General features: G+C 31.5%; 3 protein-coding genes across 3 annotated transcripts; 1 reads left to right on the top strand and 2 right to left on the bottom strand.

Moving 5' to 3' along the window:
* The first annotated feature begins 1111 nt into the window (after nucleotides 1–1111).
* LOC124912518 (ankyrin repeat-containing protein BDA1-like) lies at nucleotides 1112–2693 on the top strand. The gene is made up of 2 exons (XM_047453156.1): nucleotides 1112–1767; nucleotides 1854–2693. Exons 1-2 carry the CDS (start codon nucleotides 1180–1182, stop codon nucleotides 2490–2492), a joined length of 1227 nt encoding a protein of 408 aa, XP_047309112.1. The 5' UTR covers nucleotides 1112–1179; the 3' UTR covers nucleotides 2493–2693.
* A 1636-nt stretch (nucleotides 2694–4329) lies between these two features.
* On the bottom strand, nucleotides 4330–8395 carry LOC124912944 (ankyrin repeat-containing protein BDA1-like). Its single transcript, XM_047453577.1, has 2 exons — nucleotides 7540–8395; nucleotides 4330–5123 (listed from the first exon to the last, which is right to left on the bottom strand). Exons 1-2 carry the CDS (start codon nucleotides 8113–8115, stop codon nucleotides 4368–4370), a joined length of 1332 nt encoding a protein of 443 aa, XP_047309533.1. The 5' UTR covers nucleotides 8116–8395; the 3' UTR covers nucleotides 4330–4367.
* A 1021-nt stretch (nucleotides 8396–9416) lies between these two features.
* Nucleotides 9417–10946, bottom strand: LOC124912295 (ankyrin repeat-containing protein BDA1-like). The gene is made up of 2 exons (XM_047452892.1): nucleotides 10387–10946; nucleotides 9417–10280 (listed from the first exon to the last, which is right to left on the bottom strand). The coding sequence occupies exons 1-2, from the start codon at nucleotides 10831–10833 to the stop codon at nucleotides 9501–9503; spliced, it is 1227 nt and encodes a 408-aa protein (XP_047308848.1). The 5' UTR covers nucleotides 10834–10946; the 3' UTR covers nucleotides 9417–9500.
* Between the last annotated feature and the right edge of the window lie 9586 nt (nucleotides 10947–20532).

Below are 20532 nucleotides of genomic sequence, written 5' to 3'. Positions count from 1 at the left end.
GCCAAACCACACATATCTTATCTTATCTCTTCTTCATTGTACGGTTCCAGTCTGGACCAAATACAATTATAAATAATTAAAGAGAACAATGGAATCATATTCGGACAGATAAATATTCAATTCTAATTTAATATGAAATGCAGGAATTAAGTCTTTAATGGTTCATCCAAATATTTACACACAACAAACAAAAAATATATAACATTCATAATAAAAAAAAACATAACAAAATGTATCATAAATAATTGTAAAAAAATTCCAATTTTAATGAAAAAACATTTATTGAAAAATATGTAATAGATGGAAGAGTGAAAAAAATATATTATTGAAATTTTGTGATAAAATTCAATCACTCAAATAGAAATATTTAAACATGGTTAAAATTCAATGTTTTTAGGAAGATTTTCGTATGATATATACGGATAAAAATATAAATAAAATAAATTTAATAATAAAATAATAATAATAATATGTATTTATTGTTTAAAATTCTTAATAAATCACAAATAATATATTTTAATAAAAAAATAGAAAACTCTCATTCCATATTTTATTCACTTTGATAAAACAACTTATCTTCTCACATATCTTCTCACATATTTTTTCCGAATAAACTTCTTATCTTATGACCTTACACATCAAATATTTTATTCATATTTTTTAATATTTAACATCGTGGTCTTACACTTTGGTCAATCAAATATTTGATTCATATTTTTTTAACCACTTACAATTGATACTGTCATATTATTTCTCGGCAAACCACATTCTAATTACACTTGGTTAAAGGATTGTACTTGTTTTGTTAGGTTACAAATTCAAAACATTTATATAGGATCTTAATTTTATTTTTAACCGTTTTAAATTTATGAGTGGGTCAACCACAATCCGACCTAAATATTCATTTACTCTCACATATATATCCAAATTAACCACAACTCTCGACCCGACAATCTGGACACTTTAAAAAATAAACATCATTTTATATATTTATATATATATATATATATATATATATATATATATTTGTTATGTGGCTAACTTATTATTTATAGAAGTCAAATATATTGAAGTCTTTTATATTCCACTATAAAGGAAAATGCACATAGTACATATTCTATCTATCCTTTTATTAATTCACATAGTTAACCGGAATCAAAAGATAAGAGTTAAGTTTCAATGGACAGAAGAAGAAGTCTGTTTGAAGCTGCTTGGACCGGGGACCTTACGGTCTTAAAGAGGCTAGTAAAAGAGGATCCTCGAATCCTTCATTCTCCTTCTTTGTTAGGCGGAGACAATCCATTACATATTGGTTGTATGGCAAGTCACTATGATTTTGTCAAAGAGTTGATAATACTGAATAGCAAGTTTGCATATGATCTGAATGAAGACGGTTTAAGCCCACTTCATATCGCTGCAGCAAATGGTGACTTCAATATCGTAAAGGAGCTCTTGGTTGCTAACAATATGGTAGAACTGTGTGAGGTTGAAGGAAAAAATATGTACATCCCTCTTCATTGTGCGGTTATTAAAGGTAGATGGAAGGTAGTCAATTTGTTGATTGAAACTAACCCTGAATCCATAGAGAAGTTTACTGCTCAAGGTGAGACTGTTCTTCACTTAGCCATAAGGAACAACCAATTCAAGACTCTGCAGATTTTACTAGATCATCTCTCTCGAATGGGCAAGCTCAATTTACTGAAGAACAAAGATGACCAAGGCAATACCATCTTGAATCTAGCCACTTCCAAGAAACTACATCATCAGGTACCTAGCTAGCTATAATATGTTTTCTAAGAAAGATAATTATGTTAAAGTCCAAACTCTAATTTCTGGTTTTGGTTTTGGTGCAGGTGCTTAGTTTGTTAGAAGAGAATTTGATTAATAATGACGAGGAGGATATCTTGTCACAAAATGATCATAATCAGGCCATGGGGCCTCAAAATGGAAATTCATCTGGTAACGAATCACGTCATGTAGTTTGGGCTCTTCCAAATCATGGTTCAGATAAAAGAAAATATTATGACAACGGAGATGTTCGTAACTATATTCTTGTCGTCGCGGCCCTTATCGTGGCAGCTACATACCAAGCCATCTTAAACCCCCCCGGTGAGACATGGAAATGGAAAGGGAGGAGGGACCACATCTTTTTTTCTTTTAGGAATTCCCATTTTTCCGGTGAGATGTTACTTTACGGCTCGTTCTTCATCTTCAACTCATGGGGATTTTCTGCATCTATATATGTGATGTGGTTGTCGATGTCACGCATCCCGACTTTTAGAATTTTGAAATTGGCATTAGTGTTTCTTCTCATTAGTTACCAAACATCCATTGCATTGTCAATTTCAGGAAAATTCCATATTTTTGAAACACCTAAAAATGATCCAACATTCAAAGGGCAGGTTGTATGGATAATTTGTCTTACAATATGGCCAATTCTTATAATCCCTGCCATTGGGTTCCTTAATAAGATGTTTGTAAGATTTTCTTAAAATCGAACTAGCCTAAACCTTCATTCCATACTTGGGATTCTAATGATCAATGCTTACTAAATGTGTGTTTCTGGATTTTTTATTTTTCTTATATTTCTGAATCAATGTAATTGTGCTTAAAGTGTGTATCTCATGATCATGTTATTGTGTTTAAAGTATTTGTGGATGGATCATGAATGTAATGCAGTTGTCTTTTTTATATGTTTCTTGTGGAGACTTAATATTATTCTTGAAATCTTTGAGTCAATTAATTGAATACAATATATTCAATTTGTATTTAATTTTTTTTTTATTTTCACGTTATGCTTTTATTGAACGATATTTTTATTTATTTGAAAATATTTGTTTCTAACAGATAAAATATTATTTTTCACACTTACTTAACACTTTAAGTTAAAGTTTCACTAAAAAAATAAAATACTTGAATAAATTATTTGAGATTTATTTAAAATAAATTATTAAAATATTATTTTATATTTAAAATCTAGATTAATAAAAGTAAGTAAGTATTTTAATATGTTTATTAATAAATTAAGTAATTTAATAGCTAAAATGATAATAATGTGATAATATGAATAAAATTTAAAAAAAAAAAAACAAGATAATACCATAAAATGATATAATTAGTGTAAAAATAGAATGAAAAATGAAATGTCTGAGAATGAGGAATAATGAAAAAAAAAGTAATAATACATTTGAGGAAATGTTTTTCATTTTTTTTTGTTTTTGTGTGTATAGAATTGATGTCATTTTGTGGTTGGATTACAAATTTAATAACAAATTAACTTTCAATTTTTTATTCAACTACACATTATATGTTTTTTAATTTCTTACAAAATTACTAAAAGAAAAAATGGGTAAAGAAGTTAATGGATGGTGTTAGTTGAAGAGTGAGCACGAGGTTTGATTAAAGAGTTAAATGAAGTATAAATAAAAGTAAAATGTGTTAAATTTCTTAAAGTATTTTGTTTGTTAAAATGTATAACATGTCCTTTGCAATTAAAGTGTTAAATATTTGATCATATTATTTTTCAAACGATCTTATACATTAAAAAAAAAAATGGTAATGATGGGTCATATTTTTAATTTGATTCAAAATTTAAAATTGTTATCCTATTAAATTTTTATTTCACTTATAACACATAATATCCTATCTATTTTTGTTTAAAAAAATTGTTTTTCTCTATCATTATTTTTTTATTAAATAGTCTACCTATATTAAAAATGATAAAATCAATTAACCACATCGATAAAATAATATCATGGGAAAATAAAAAAAACCGTTAAAACGTGTAATAAGAAAATAAAAGAAAAACATAATAGAATATAACAATGTTATTGGATTCTAGAAAACAAACTATAAACTTACATATTGATTTGATCGACTTTTCGAAAATTTCAAAAGTATATGTACTTGAAAAATGAATAATTCATATATTGGAAAGTTAAAATAATTTTTAATATTATTCAATTAAATTAACTACAAAATATTAACATAAGTTTCAAACAAATTTTCCAAATATCAAATTAAAAATCGATTTATAGAACTTAACCGAATTTAAATTTTAATTTCGGATTAATTCAATATTTTTATTTTATTCTATATGTAATAAATTATATAATAAATAATAAAAATAAATTAGATTTAATTTTTGACTTGCCTAACTCAAAATATCTTCGAAATCGTATTTGAATTTGAATTCGAATTAGTTTTCGAGTAGAACTATTTAAGATGAATCTTTTCCGATTTTGATAATAGTACGGGTTGTACAGTTTATATCAATTTCAATACATAATCTTGTCAACAATATAATCAAATAATCTTAAGTGACACAATACTACTCTACTAAATTGAGAATCAGATTAAGAAATCGATTAAGGGTTCGGCTCACCCATATTAAATCCACAAGCTCTTGAGACCCTTCTGTGAAACCCAATCACAAAAGGAATCGTAATCGGCATCAACATGGAAACAACCAAGAATATAGTCGGCACAGGTGATGATCTGGGTGTGAAAGTTGCAATCGAGATTTCATAAGTTACCAAAATTGCACCCAATGCAGTATACAACTCCAACAACAATGGAAATCCCGAAGTCAACAACTTTATCATGTACAAAGACGTACAAAACCCAAGTGTATTGAAGTAAAGAAAGAACCCATACAATATTGGATTGTAGGTTTGCATTATGGGTCTACCAGCAATGTGTTGCTTCCCTTCTTTAGATGAATGTTCTTGCCATGCGCCTCCTGGAGGGCTTAAGATGGCTTGATAAGTAGCTGTTGCAATAAGGGCAACAATTACTAGAAGGCAATTCCTAACATCTCCTGGTGAGTCCCTTCCTTCTTTGTATTTGAAGTAAGTGTACCATAAGATGTCATCATTTGAGAGTTCAATTAAAGGATTAGTCTCTATAGTTACTATTGATTCATTAACATTTAAACCTTTTTGAGCACCTGCTTTTATTAGGATATCTTCCATTGTTTTATCATATGAAGATGAAGTTACCTCATTATTATTGTTGTTATGGGTTAGTAAAACATCAAGTGGTGTTTGACCCTTTTCATTCATTGCATTCACATCCACCATAACTTCGGATTCTCCATGCTTGGATAGAAAGAAATGAATCACCTGCAAGCCATGGATTCATTCATCTTATAAAATGGTTAATACTCCTTTCCTTTTCAATCTTTTGTTTGTTTTTGAAATTTAATGTTTGTATTAAGCAAAGAATGAATTTGTAGAGTTTATAAAGATGCATTCAATCTCTATATACAGTTCTGTGTCAATCTTTAGGAGACTTCTAAAATGTATTGGGTATAACTCATACATATTAGTTAAGGGTTTTCTGATTAGTGGGTTAGGACAGCGATAATTTAGTTTTATTCGTGCTAGCTTCCTTCAGGTTTCAAAGAAAAAAAACTTTATAACGTATGCATGATTGAGACCGAACTTAATAAAATGTTGTGTGTTCTTTATTTTGCTCTATTATTTGTTTTATATTTGAGCTGTTAATTGAATCAACAATTTGTATTCTCGATTGTTTTAACGAGAAGTTGTGGCTGCCCAATTATGTTCAAGATTTTTTCTTTCTTGTGAAAAGTCTTTCAAAGGCAACACTAATAACCCTAGTTCTCTGTCTTTAAGCAAAAAGCAACAACCTTTGTTCTTGAAAGTGTCTCGCCACCTATTCCAATCAAATTTACCAAAAATTAAATGTCAGTGTTCAAGACAATTCAATTCTGAAAACCTTTGGGTGCCTCTGTTTTGCTTCCATGGCCTTATAAATGTCTAATTCTGGGATACAAGCTTTTCAATCTTAAACCAATAATCTCATAATCAGATATGATGAAGTTTTTCATGAACATCAATTTCCATTATCTTCTAATATAAAGAGGTTGCTGAAAATATAACTCTGACCTCTATATCACCTAGAGGATACTTTGTATGCATCATCCAATTCATCAATCCTATATTTTCTAGTAAGAATATCCATGAACTTCATAATTCTTCACCTACTCTTAATCCATCACTCTGATTTTCATCATGAACCCAGCTTGGATGCAAGATTATGTTAAAAATGTTGATCTCAAACCCCATTTTGTTTATCCTTAGACCTACCCATTTCAACCTTCACCATGTCCTAATCAAATGCATGCATATGGGCAATTGTCTAGCTTGCATGAACCTAGTTCGTTTTTTTCAGGCATCTCAAGATCTTAACCATTGCCAACCTTACAGATTAGCAATACCTAGTATATGATAGAACTTCACAAGTGTAAGAAGGAAACTTGCTAGAAATGGGTGTACAAATTAAAACTCAAGCTAGAAGGTTCAGTTGATCGGTATAAGGCCATATTAGTTGTTAAAGGTTTTCATCATAAGGGGTTGACTTTCATGATAACTATTCACATAATGCTATGTGTTAGAATTTTATTAGCCATAGTAACTAAAAATTATGCATTTCTTTGTGGAAATTTACATACTGCCTCCACAAGAGTATGTTAAAGTTAAGATTGACCAAGTTTGTAGACTACTTAAAAGCCTTGTGGCTTAAAACAATCTTTTCGACAGTGGAATATCAAATTTTGCAATAAGATTGACTTTGTTTTTAAACAATCTTTTCGAAGGCTTGTTGGAAGGCTTCTCTACTTGACCCAATATTTGTGAATCAACCAATGCAACATTTCATTTTAAGGCTTTGTATGATTTTTGAAACCTAAGCCTTCTCTTGAATTGTTCCTTTCCAAAGGACAATTTATATTCAGGGATTCTCCTTAAGTGGCTATTTTGTGTTTCATGGCAAAATTATTAATTATTGGAAAACAAAGAAACACTGGATTAGCTACATTCTGACTGATTTTCATATCCCTGCATATTTTCATATTCTGCCTTTTTACGACAATAAGGCTGCATTTCACATTATTGTCGTCAATTCATTCTTTCATGAACTTACCGAGCATATGTAGACATTGATTATGATTTGACAAATTAAAATCAAGTTTAAGGAGGTTTTCATTCTACCAAAGTACATTAGTTCTTCCTTTTTTAGACCAAAGTACATTATTGCTTTGGATTATCTTCGATTTTTTACTCCCTTAATCTTAAACTGGGATAATTGGATTTCTACCAAACTTCACCTTGAGGGGCTGGAGAATAACTAATTTACCTAAATGTGACCACACCTTCATATTGTGAGGATGAACACACTAAAGAGTATCTCCCACCACTTAACTAATTAGCAAAGGCATCACTCACATGTCTCACATGGTTCTCATAACAAGAAGATTCCTTTTTAGATTTAGATTTAAATATTTGATTTTTTATGTAAATACATTTTATTCGAATAACATTAAATCATTCTCTTATGTGGAGACTCATAACTCAGTGGTAGAGTGCAATAACTCATGTCCTCATTGTCATGTTTTAGTTATCATACTGATTTGGTTTTCATAGGGAATTTTTGTATCCCTTGTGCCTTGAACAATTATAATTACTTGTTGTGAGGATCAAGATAGTATATTTATTAAAAAGAAGAAGTAGTTACCTCATATTGTTTCTTGGAAGTGGCAAGATGCAAGATGGTATTGCCTTGGTGATCTTTGTTTCTGAGTAAATTCTGCTTTCCCATTCCAACAAGATAATCTACTAGAATCTGCAAAGTCTTAAATTGATTGTTCTTTATGGCTAGGTGAAGAACAGTCTCGCCTCGAGATGTTACCTCCTCTATGGAATGAGGATCAATCACAATCAATTCCTTGACAACTTCCAATCTACCTTTAATAACTGCACAATGAAGAGGGATGCACCTGTCTTTCCCTTCAATCTTACACAGTGCCCCTTTGTTGATATTCAGGAGCTCCTTCACGATATTCAAGTCACCATTTGCTGCAGCAATATGGAGTGGGCTCAAACCGTGTCCATTCAGCTCATCTGCAAGATCTCTCTTAAGCCTTATCAACTCTTTTACAAAATTATGGTGATTTGCCATACAAGCAATATGCAATGGGTTGTCCCCGCATACTAATGGAGAAGAGTGAAGGATTCGAGGATCTTCAGTTGCTAGACTCACTAAGGCGATAAGGTCTCCTGCCCATGCAGCTTGATAAAGCCTTCTGTCCATCGAAAACTAGCCCTTTTCTTCTATGTTAACTAACTCTTTTTCAAGGGATGGAAAACATGTGCCTTTTTATAATGTATCTGTTTACCCTTTTATTTTTTTGATATGTTGACTTGGAATAGTAGCCTTTGTTGTATGGAATAATGAAGTCAAGATGCCTCCTTCAAAGTAGAGTGAAATTAAGGCTTGTTTGATCTAGGATCACTTGGATAAACTTTGAATTGTTTGAAAAGATGGTTTATTAAGATTGTTTCGTATTTTTAATATTTTGGTTTATGAATTGAACCATTTTCATGTGGTAATGAAGATCAAACAAGCTCTTATTATATATGTAGATTCTATTATTTTATTTTGTCTTGATTTCTTAGCCAAGGACCATTCTTTAAACCTTTCCTCTTTATAATATATGCAAGTAGCCTATGTGAGTGCTTGTTATCATTCTTGTAATTTAACTATTGACCAATCAATCAATATAGTTTTGTGGTCCTTAATTTGTTTTGTCCGGCCTATAAATAATAAATAATACATTTGATTAGTAAAGAAGATCAATTCAAAAAGTAAACAAACAGGCCTCCTTTAGGAGTTCAAGCTATTTCCTTTGTTATCCGAGGTAGTAGGGCTGTGGTCGTTTTTTTGTCAAAGAATTGATGATACAATACATTGAATTAATTAAAGAGAATTGTATCGAGATATGAGAAGTGGAGGCTTTTAAAGAACAATTGAATTAGATAGGAAGATAGAACCTTAGATATCTGAAAGAATAAAATATGGTTAGAATGTGTGAGAAACTTTAATAAACTATTTAACTAAATCATTTCATAACGCCATTTTATTCGTAACCGACACTAATCGCAACTTCAATTACAGGGCATTAGCCAAAATTCTTTCACCTCATAAGAGAATCATTCACCTGAAGCAGAACAAAACTCTTCTTGTCCAATTTCTTGTGACACATGGAAAAGCACAAGGATTACAAATTCACCAAAATGGATGCAAGATTTCATTGTGAACCAAATCAGTTCACATGAAATTAACCCAAATGACTGTAGAGTCAAAACTCTTCCTTTTTATAAAAAAAAAACAACAGATAATGAGTACATCAATTTTCTTTCTAATCTCAATCATCATTCAAACTCTTTAAACTTCAAACCAGCAAGTTTATACCCAGACTGGAATGATGGACTCAAGTGTAATGATACTTGAGAATTAACCACATTAAAAGGTGTAAAGGCTTTGAGTTGTTGTAAGTTGGTTTACATAACCAAATTAAGGTCTGATGGCAATATTAAAAATACTAAAGCAGATTGGTAGTAAAAGGATATTATCAAAGTAGATGACATTGATTTTCACAATACTTTTGCTCCAATAGTAAAAAATGTAAGCGAGAATCAGAGTCGGGTTAGATTAAGGTTTGGCTCGCGGCTGAACTTAAGCCCACAAATACTTATTATCCTTCTGCAGTGCCAAAACACTATAGGCATAAGAATTGGCATCAACATGGCAGAACATACCATTGTAATTGACACATATTTTGGGGGTGTTACTATTAAAGTTGGTAATTGAAAGAAGTCCTCATGATTGAAAGTGATAAGTGATATTTGGTAAGTCAGCACAATGGCAATCAATGCAATATTCAATTCTAGCACTAATGGAAACCCGAATGTCAGCAACTTGATCATATACACAGATGCACAAAAACCAGCTGTGTTGAAGTTGAGAAACAAGTAGTAAGACAATGGAGTGTAGGTTTGCATGATCGGCCGACCTGCAATATGTGGGGGCTGATTCCCAGATTGTATAGACGAGTTGTCTTGCCATGTGCCACCAGGAGGGCTTAAGATGGCTTGGTAAGTGGCGGTTGTGATAAGTGCTGCAATCACGAGAAGACAATTGCGAACATCTCCAGGAGAGTCCCTTCCTATTTTGTACTTGAAGTAAGAGTACCATGAGGAGTAAATCTCACTTGAGACCTCAGCTGGAGATGATTGATCTAAACCTTTTCTAGCCCCAGCTTCTACTAGGATTTCCTCCATTCTTTTATCACACCAATTAGAGGTCTCATTATTGTTATTCATAAGTAATACATCTAGAGGTGTTTGACCCTTTTCATTCGTTGCATTTACATCCACCATTGGCACTCCATGCTTGGGAAGTAAGAGGCGAATCACCTGCAAGCATGGAGTTACCTAAAATGGTTAATCACGAGTAAGAAACAGAGGTATTTTGACAAAATTTAAGGAGAATTGAATCAAACAAGAAAAAAAGTATAAATACCTCATATTGTTTCCTTGAAGTGGCAAGATGCAAGATGGTATTGCCTTGCTCATCTTTGTTCTTGAGTAAATTGAACTTGCCCATTCGATAGAGATGATCTAGTAGAATCTGCAGACTCTTGAATTGGTTGTTCTTTATGGCTAAGTGAAGAACAGTTTCACCTTGAGCAGTAGACTTCTCTATGGATTCAGGGTCAGTTTCAATCAACAAATTGACTATATCCAATCTACCTTTAATAACTGCGCAATGAAGAGGGATGCACCTATCTTTTCCTTCAATCTCACACAATTTCACCATATTGTTGATGATCACGAGTTCCTTTACGATATTGAAGTCACCATTTGCTGCAGCGATATGAAGTGGGCTTAAACCGTCTTCATTCAGATCATATGCAAGCTTTCTATTCATTATTATCAACTCTTTGACAATATCATGGTGACCTGCCATACAACCAATATGTAATGGGTTGTCTCCGCCTAATAAAGAAGGAGAATGAAGGATCCGAGGATCTTCTTTTGCTAGCCTCTTTAAGACCGTAAGGTCCCCGGTCCAAGCAGCTTCGAACATTCTTCTGTCCATTGAAACTTAACTCTTATCTTTTGATTCTGTTAACCTTGTGGATTAATAAAGGGATAGATAGAATATGTTCGTATGGCTTATATAATTCCATATGTTCCCCTACTGTTTTTTTCAACTTAGAAATTATAATAGAACCATGTGGCATCATTTTTTTCTTCTGAAAATATACTTTAAAAATGTTTTCCTTTACCTATTTTTTCAATTATACATCTTTTGTATAATCTATTTCATCTACTAATTTAACTTATAGCTATTAAATAAATAAATCATACTAATTATACAATAATTTAGCATCTAACTGTAAAAGAGATCAATTACACAAATTATATTCTAACACTCGTCTCCTATTGAAATGGGAGTAGACATAACCTGAGATTTGAGTAGCTTTCTTCTGGTCTGTTTTCTTGTTTGAAAATTAGTCTGTCCTGTTGAAGTTTATAAAAAAATCTAGTTATTTAAAAAAAGAAAAAAGTAATGGTTGATGTTAAATTTAATAATGTAATGATTTTTTTTTTTATGATATATAATGAAAATACAAAATAATAATTTAAAATAAAAGGTATTTTAATATTTTTGTTAATAAATTGAATAATTTGATAAACGAGATTAAAAGTAAAAAGATATTTTTGTAATTTTAATTATTTAAATAATCAAAACTCAATCAGTTTGGCGTGTATGGTGACTAGGGCAATAATGATTGAAGACAATTCAAAACTTCTCGAGGGAGACCCTTACTGTTTTGTACTAAAATTAAGTGTACCATGAGATGTCGGGAAGAGCTCAACAAATCCTAGTTTATTTTCAATCCCATTGAGAAAGCTCACTTTAATAGAAATAGACAAAACTATAGAAATAAATTGATGCCAGATAAAATACCCAGAAATATTCACTAACACTGCATATTCTATAAAATAAATTATATGAATGGGTGATTAAATATTCACTAACACTGCATATTCTATAAAATAAATTATATGACTGGGTGATTAACTATTTAAATAAAACAACTTAAATATATATTTTTTTTACCCATACAAATATATATATATATATATATATATATATATATATATATATATATATATATATATATATATATATATATATATATATATATATATATATATAACGATGCTTAATTTTTAAAGTGTTCGGATTGTCAGATCGAGAACCGTGGTTAATTTGGATATATATGTGAAAGTAAATGAGAGAATGTTAGACGTTTAGTAATTTCTTCTCCAACCAAGATAAGGAATCTCATTAAGGCGGTTAATCCCAGGATCCCATTAAGGCGGCTAATCCCATACAAATTGTATATACATTTAGTAGTACAAATTGCATAGTATTATAGATATTCCAGATATTACTCATTTACCAGTTTATATTATAACTACAATACAAATCTTATACATTTGTAGATGGAGCTTCCATTGCAGCCTAAGGGAAATTATGAGCATTACGTTCATGCATAACTTTAAAATTAGCACGGTTAATGATATAAATTCAAGTATTAATTATATGTTCTTAATTATTAATTACAGCCGGTTGAAATTGAAACCATTTATTAATCTTAATAACTTATTAATTATTAGATTATATTATCTATTAATATTTTAACATAATTATTTTATTTTAAAATAATAAAACACTTCTAAAATATAATTTAATTATAATTTTTTTAATAACATAATAATTTAAATATATATATAATTATTATAATCAGTTATAAAATAAAATAATTTTAAACAATAATTTTATATTTATTTTTTTAATAAAATTAATTTTTTATTTATAATATATTTAATTAAGAATAACTTAAAAGATTTCAATATAAACAAAATAAATCATATAATTTTACATTGAAATCTTATAAAATTAATCATTTTAATTTTTATACAAAATAAAATATTATTTTAAAAAGTAAGATTATATAAATATTTAAGTATTTATTCTAAATTAAATATATTATAAAAATATATATATACATAAATAAATTTATCTTTAAAATATTTTATTTGAAAATTAAAAAAATATAAATATATTAGAATTATTTTATTTTATTTTATTTTAAAATTAAAATTAAATCATAATTTTAAAATATTTTATTATTTATTATTTTAAAATAAAATCATTAATTTCAAATATTAAAAATATGTTATAAAATAAACATGGAGGAAAATAATAATAATAAAAGACCACATAGTTGGTGATCCTACAGTTGGCAGAAATAAACGTCGTTATTTTTTTTATTAACTTGTTCGGATCAGTTTTTCATTTTAATATAAAATTCAAACCATAATTAAACATCATCTTACTTTTTTTTTTTCGTATTAACTCTTTGACGGACTCTATTTAGTTTTCGAAACGAATCTCAGAAAATATCGCAATAATATTATTATGAATGATACGCATCAAACGACCATAATAATTAAAAGTTCAACGATTTCTCTAAAATCAGATCATTCAAAAAAATTGATAAAGGTGCCTTATTAAAATAAATAAAATCTAGAATATAACCTTTTGATCTTTAAAATATTTAACCTAATAATAAATTAGAAGATTCTAATATAAATTTAAACATTATTTTCTCCAATTTTATCGTCTAGTATAATCGAATCTTAAAAGACTTTATTTTATTATTATATATTAATATTTTTGAGTTTGATTTAAAAACATATACTCTTTGAAAATCACTATCATCAATATTTTATAAATAATCTAAATTAATTTTAAAAAATAATATATCCATAAAAGCTCTAAGACAAAATGGAAAGACATCCCCTCTTCTAACCTAGCGACAACAAGAGGTGGTTATCCCCAGACCTTTGTGAAGTCTTGGATTCGAGCCTATCCGACGGCAAAAAAAAAAATTAAGAGAAAAAGAAACAAACTTGACAAAAAAATAATAAAAAAAAAAAATCAAATCACAGTTAGAACTTTAGCAAATTTGAGACAAGATCAAACAATCCCGGATCCCACTATTTTTAGGAAACAAATATTACATTGCAATCATTTGCTTTAATAAAAACAAAGGGAAGAAATCAAATGAAGAAGAGATTGTGGATCCGCTCATCCATGTACCTAATTAACCTTTTTTGTAAACCATCTTCCATAATATAGAAATGGCAAAGGAGTCACCATGGACAACTGATTTAAAAGAAAGAAAATTTCTGACAAGGCATCATTGAGCAACAAACCAACCATAGAGACCAGGTAAGTTGTTGTCATGCTAATCAAAGCAACAAACAACAAAGATACCAACGGAAATTCTAACGTCAACAACATTATCATGTATACCGATGCAAAAAACCCTGTCGAATTGAAGAAGAGAATGATGCCGTAGAATAAAGGACTATAGCTATGCAATATTGGTTGACCAGCAATATGATGGGGCTCTCTTTCCTTAGAGTTTTCTTGCCATGCACCACCGGGAGGGCTTAAGATAAATTTGTAAGTAGTGGTGGTGATTAGGGCAACAATAACCAAAAGACAATTGCGTACATCTCCGGGCAAGTCCCCAGGCCCGACACGGAGGGGTAGGCAGCCTAGGCCACGGCTGAGGGCCTAGGACCAAAAAGGGGCCCATTTTTTTTTTATATATGCTAGGTATTAGTAAGGATTTTTAGTTTCTTATTTTTAATTTCCTTTTATTATGTTAGATTTTTTGGCCCATGGCTCTATAGCCCAAATAGAGAAACAAACTAACACTATCAGAACAAAAAATTGAAAACCCTACTGTCTGTCTCACTGTCTATCTCTCTCAGTCTCTGTATCCTACATCGACAACGAAACCGACAACGAAACTCACAACGAAACCGATAATGAAACCGACAACAAAATAATTTCGACGGTGGCTCTGTTTCGCTGGGTTGAGCCTTGAGGTAAGGTTTAACCATTAAAAGTGAAAATTCAACATCAGGGTTTGATTGTTATTTATTTTTATGTTTTGTTTTGAGATTGTGTATTTGTGTGGTTAAGCCGTAAAGATCTTTGAAAATAGTTTACCAATCGGCAGAAGAATCTTTTAGGATCAACTATTTTCTAGTATTGGTTGATATGTCTCTTGCATCCCTAAAACATAGGTTTGAACAATTGAATGAGTTTAATGACTTATTTGAGTTCCTTATGAATTCTGGAAAGTTGAAGGCATTGAATGAAAGCAAATTGAAAGAAAAGTGTAGCACATTTTGTAATGTATTTTCTCATGAAGGTACGCGTGATGTTAATTTCAGTGATTTGTTTTCTGAACTAAAAATACTACAAGTTGCTTTACCTAGTTTGGATATGCCCGCTGCTAAAATTCTTGATTTTGTAATGTCAATAGATTGCTATCATAATGTCTCTATTGTATATCGAATTTTACTAACATTGCCTGTTACGGTAACTTCTGCTGAAATAAGTTTTTATAAGTTAAAATTATTGAAAAATTATCTAAGATCTTCGATGTCTCAAGATAGATTGAATGGACTTGCTATTTTATGTATTGAAAAAGATTTTTTGGAATATATTGATTACGATACAATTATCAATGATTTTGCATCTAAAAATGCAAGAAGAAGTCACTTTCGTTGACAATTTATGTTGCATCTTTGTAGATATTGGAAGGTTATTGAAGATCAACGGCGAAACACAAATGAAGTTTATGCGTAGGGCTCCAATTTCGTGCTTTCGCCTAAGGCCTAAAAAATCTCAGGAACGGCACTACAAGTCCCTTCCTTTATTGCACTTATGTAAAGTGTTATCTAACATGCTAGGGTGATCTGTATTAAATGTTATATATAATTACATAATTTATGTATATATACCTGTTTGGTCAATCTGATCAGCCTCTACAATCGGTTCAATAACTATAGCGACGCTCACGACTGAAATTTAGCAATAACAACGGTGCCTTCTTTTATTTAATTAACTAAGAAAAATCAATGCCTACTTTAATAAGTCCTTAGTCAAATTTAGGCCAAATATTGAGCACTCTTGCAGCATGCAAATCACCCATAGTGTTGTCAAGTGTTGAGTTATTAAGTCTACACTTATAATAAACTCTACATTGTTAATTAGAGTTTATTGGGTTTGTATTTAGTTTTGGGTTTGGCCCTGACCAAGAGTTATTTAGGTTTATTACATGAATGTTTACCCTATAAATATATGATTATTAAGGGTTTACAAAAATGAGACATAATTCTAGAGAGATAAAGTGTGAGGCAAAAAACTTTGTATTCCTTCTTCTTCTTCATAGTGAAATCTAGTGGCGTCTGAAGTGGACGTAGCTCAATTTGAGTGAACCACTATAAATCTGTGTATTCTTTCTTACGTTTTTTACAGATCATTTCAAGTAGGTCGAATTTAGAAGATACAAATCCTAACAACTTGTATCAGAGCAGTTAAGCTAAATCTGAGCATTGGAAACGATAGCAAGTGAGAACAGTATAGGACATGGGATTGGAAGATTTGATAAGACAGATTATGCCTTCTGGAGAATGCAAATTGAAGATTATCTCTATGGAAAGAAGCTTCACGTTCCATTAAGTGAGAAACCAGAAAAGATGGATGAAGCTGAATGGAAACTCCTTGATAGACAAGTTTTAGGAGTTGTCTGATTGACGCTAGCCAAGACGGTTGCTCACAATGTAGCAAAGGAGAAGACCGCTATGGGTCTGATGAAAGCTCTTTCTGATATGTATGAGAAACCATTTACTAACAACAAGGTACATCTAATGAAAAAACTTTTTTACTTAAGAATGGTTGATGGTACTTTTGTCACTACTCATTTGAACGAATTCAATACAATTGTGAATCAACTCCTATCTGTTGAGATTGATTTTGGGGATGAAGTTAGTGCCTTGATTTTGTTAGCATCTCTACCAAATAGCTGGGAACCTATAAGGGTAACAATTAGTAATTCAGTTGGAAATGCTAAACTGAAATTTGTTGAAGTTAAAGATCGTATTCTTGCTGAAGAGGTTCGTAAAATTGATTCTGGTGAAACATTCAAAGGTTCTGCTTTGAATGTGGAAAACATGGGAATAGGTAATGATAGAAATTTCAACCGAGGTAAAAGCAGATCTATGTCAAGGAGCAGGAGGAGTCAGTCCAAGTCTGGGCGGACAATTGTGAATCAACTCCTATCTGTTGAGATTGATTTTGAAGATGAAGTTAGTGCCCTGATTTTGTTAGCATCTCTACCAAATAGCTGGGAACCTATGAGGGTAACAATTAGTAATTCAGTTGGAAATGCTAAACTGAAATTTGTTGAAGTTAGAGATCGTATTCTTGCTGAAAATATTTGTAAAATTGATTCTGGTGAAACGTTTAAAGGTTCTACTCTGAATGTGAAAAACATGGGCAGGGGTAATGATAGAAATTTCAACCAATGTAAGAGTAGATCTATGTTGAGGAGTAGGAGGAGTCAGTTCAAGTCTGGGCGGACATTTGAGTGCTGGAATTGTGGTAAATATGGTCATTTAAAGAGGAACTGCAAAGCACCGAAGAAAAATAGTGATGATAAAAATGATGCAGCCAACGTTGTTACAGAATCTGTCATTGATGCGTTACTTCTGTCTGTTGATAGCCCGATAGATTCATGGATTTTGGACTCGGGAGCGTCTTTCCACACCACTACTCACAAAGAATTAATGGAGAATTATGTGGCTGAAAACTGTGGGAAAGTTTATCTCGCAGATGGTGAGCCACTAGATATTGTTGGAATGGGGGACATCAAATTGAAGATGGCAAATGGTTCTGCTTGGAAGATTAATAAGGTGAGACACATTCCAAGTTTAATGCGCAATCTGATTTCTATTACACAGCTTGATGAAGAAGGTCACAATTTCAGTTGTGGAAATGGTGAATGGAAGGTGACTAAAGGAGCAATAGTTGTTGCTCGAGGTCACAAAACTGGAACGTTATACACGACTTCAACTTGCAGAGAAATAGTTGCTGATGTAATTGATCACTCGAAGAATAGTGAGCTGTGGCATTGCAGGTTGGGCCATATGAGCGAAAAAAGGGATGGAATTTTTTTTGAAGAATTGACAGATTTCAGAACTGAAGTCTGTTGAACATCAGTTATGTGAAAACTGCATTCTTGGAAAACATAAACGGGTGAGTTTCTTAAAGATTGGGAAGAAGCTCAAGAAAGAAAGGATATATTTGGTACACACTGATTTGTGGGGACCTACACCTATTTCTTCTATTGGCGGATCATAATACTACGTGACGTTTATAAATGATTTGACAAGAAAGGTATGAGTATATTTTATGAAGCACAAGTCTGAAGTATTTGTTATTTTCAAGAAATGGAAGGCTTTGGTTGAAAATGAAACAAATCAGAAAGTTAAGTGTTTAATATCCGACAACGGTGGTGAATATATCAATTCAAATTTCAAAGAGTATTGTGATGTAAATGGGATCAGTATGATGAACACTATTCCCCAAACGCCTCAAGAGAATGAAGTAGTTGAACGAATGAATCGAACATTGACCGAATGTGCTAGAAGAATGAGATTGCATGCAAGGCTGCCTAAAACCTTCTAGGTAGGAGATATCAATAATGCTGCCTATTTGATAAATAGGGGACCCTCCGTTGCTCTTGAATTCAGAATTCCTGAAGAAGCCTAGAGCAATAAAAAGGTAAACATTTCTTATTTGAAAGTTTTTGGTTGTTTATCATATGTTCATATTAATGAATGTGGTATGAGCAAGCTTGATTCAAAGTCTAATAAATGTTTTTCATTAGTTATGGTGATATCGAGTTTGGTTATCGTTTTGGGGATAATCAAAATTAGAAGATCATTCGTAGCAGAAATGTCATCTTCAATGAACAGGTTCTCTACAAAGATTGTGTTAGAAAGACATCAAATGGTGATTCCAAGTTGGAAGAGGCTGATACAGTCGACTTGAGAGAATTTTCAGCTGGATATATATTGACTGTCGAAGAAGAATAGTGTGTTGTTGAAAATGAAATCATTGAGAACGTGACCCCATATGTAAATCAAGAAACACTGGTTATACAGTTGAGAAGATCGCTAAGGAATCGAAAACCAGTTGAGAGGTGGTCTCCATCTCTAAACTATATTTTGTTGACAGATAGAGGTGAACCTGAATGCTATGAGGAAGCAATACAATTTGATGAATCGGTTAAGTGGGAGTCTGCGATGAAAAATGAGATGAATTTTTTGACGTTGAGTCATACTTTGGAGCTCACTAAGCTACCAAAGGGAAAGAAAGCACTTCACAATAAATGAATCTTCAGGATTAAAAAAGAACATGATAAAACCATGAGGTACAAGACAAGGTTGGTTGTGAAAGGATTTCAACAGAAAGAAGGTATTGACTACAATGAGATCTTCTCTCTAGTAGTTAAATTGATGACAATCAGAACTATTTTGAGTTTGGTTGTGAAAGAAGACATTCATCTTCAACAAATGGATGTCAGAACATCTTTTCTTCATTGTGATTTAGATGAAGAGATTTATATGCGACAACCAGAAGGATTTGAAATCAAAGGAAAAGATGAGCTTGTGTGTAAGCTTTAGAAGAGTTTGTATGATTTGAAACATGTTCCAAGGCAATGGTACAAGAAGTTTGATAGCTTAATGAAAAGTAACAATTTTCTGAGGTGTGAAGCTGATCATTGCTACTATATCAAGAGGTTTGATAAATCGTATATTATTATACTCCTTTACGTTGATGACATGTTGATTGTTGGAGCAAACTTGTATGAGATTAACAAGCTCAAGAAAGAGTTGTCTGAAAAGTTTGCAATGAAGGATTTGGGTGCTGCAAAATAAATCCTTGGGATGAGAATTTTCAGGGATGAAGAAGTTCTCAAGCTTTCACAAGAAGAATATGTAAAGGAAGTTCTTAGCATGTTCAATTTGTATGATGCAAAACAGTTACTACCCCCTTAGCTAGTCACTTCAGACTATCTAAAGACCAGTCACCTTCAACAGAGGAGGAGAAAAATTGCATGGTCATTGTTCTGTATTCCTTTACCATTGGTTGTATTATGTATGCGATGGTTTGTATAAGACCAGACTTAGCACATACAGTGGGAGTTGTTAGCATGTTCATGAGCAACCCGGGTAGACAACATTGGGAAGTAGTAAAGTGGTTATTACGATACTTAAGAGGAAGTACGGGTCTCACTTTGTGTTTTCGAAAGTCTAATATGAGTTTAGAAGAATATGTTGATGCTGATAATGGTGGTGATGTTGATAATAGGAAGAGCACAACAGGGTACATTTATACTCTTGGAGGTACTGCAATTAGTTGGGTTTCAAAATTGCAGAAGATTGTTGATCTTTCTAGTTGTGAGGCAGAGTATGTTGTTGTGACAGAGGCTGCTAGGAAGATGATGTGGTCATAACCCTTTTTGCGAGAATTGGGTCAAGACTACGAGGGAAGTGTGTTGCGATGCGACAGTCAGAGTGTCATTCATTTGGAAAAAAATCTGGTTTATCATAGCAGGATGAAGCATATACAGGTCCGTTAGCATTTCATCCGGTCAACTTTAGAAGATGGATTATTAGCTATTGAGAAGATTTTCGGGAGTGAGAATCCAGATGA

Source organism: Impatiens glandulifera, chromosome 8 (assembly GCF_907164915.1).
Source record: "Impatiens glandulifera chromosome 8, dImpGla2.1, whole genome shotgun sequence".
In the NCBI taxonomy this organism is placed as follows: domain Eukaryota; kingdom Viridiplantae; phylum Streptophyta; class Magnoliopsida; order Ericales; family Balsaminaceae; genus Impatiens; species Impatiens glandulifera.
This window is presented reverse-complemented; position numbering and strand designations above follow the sequence as displayed.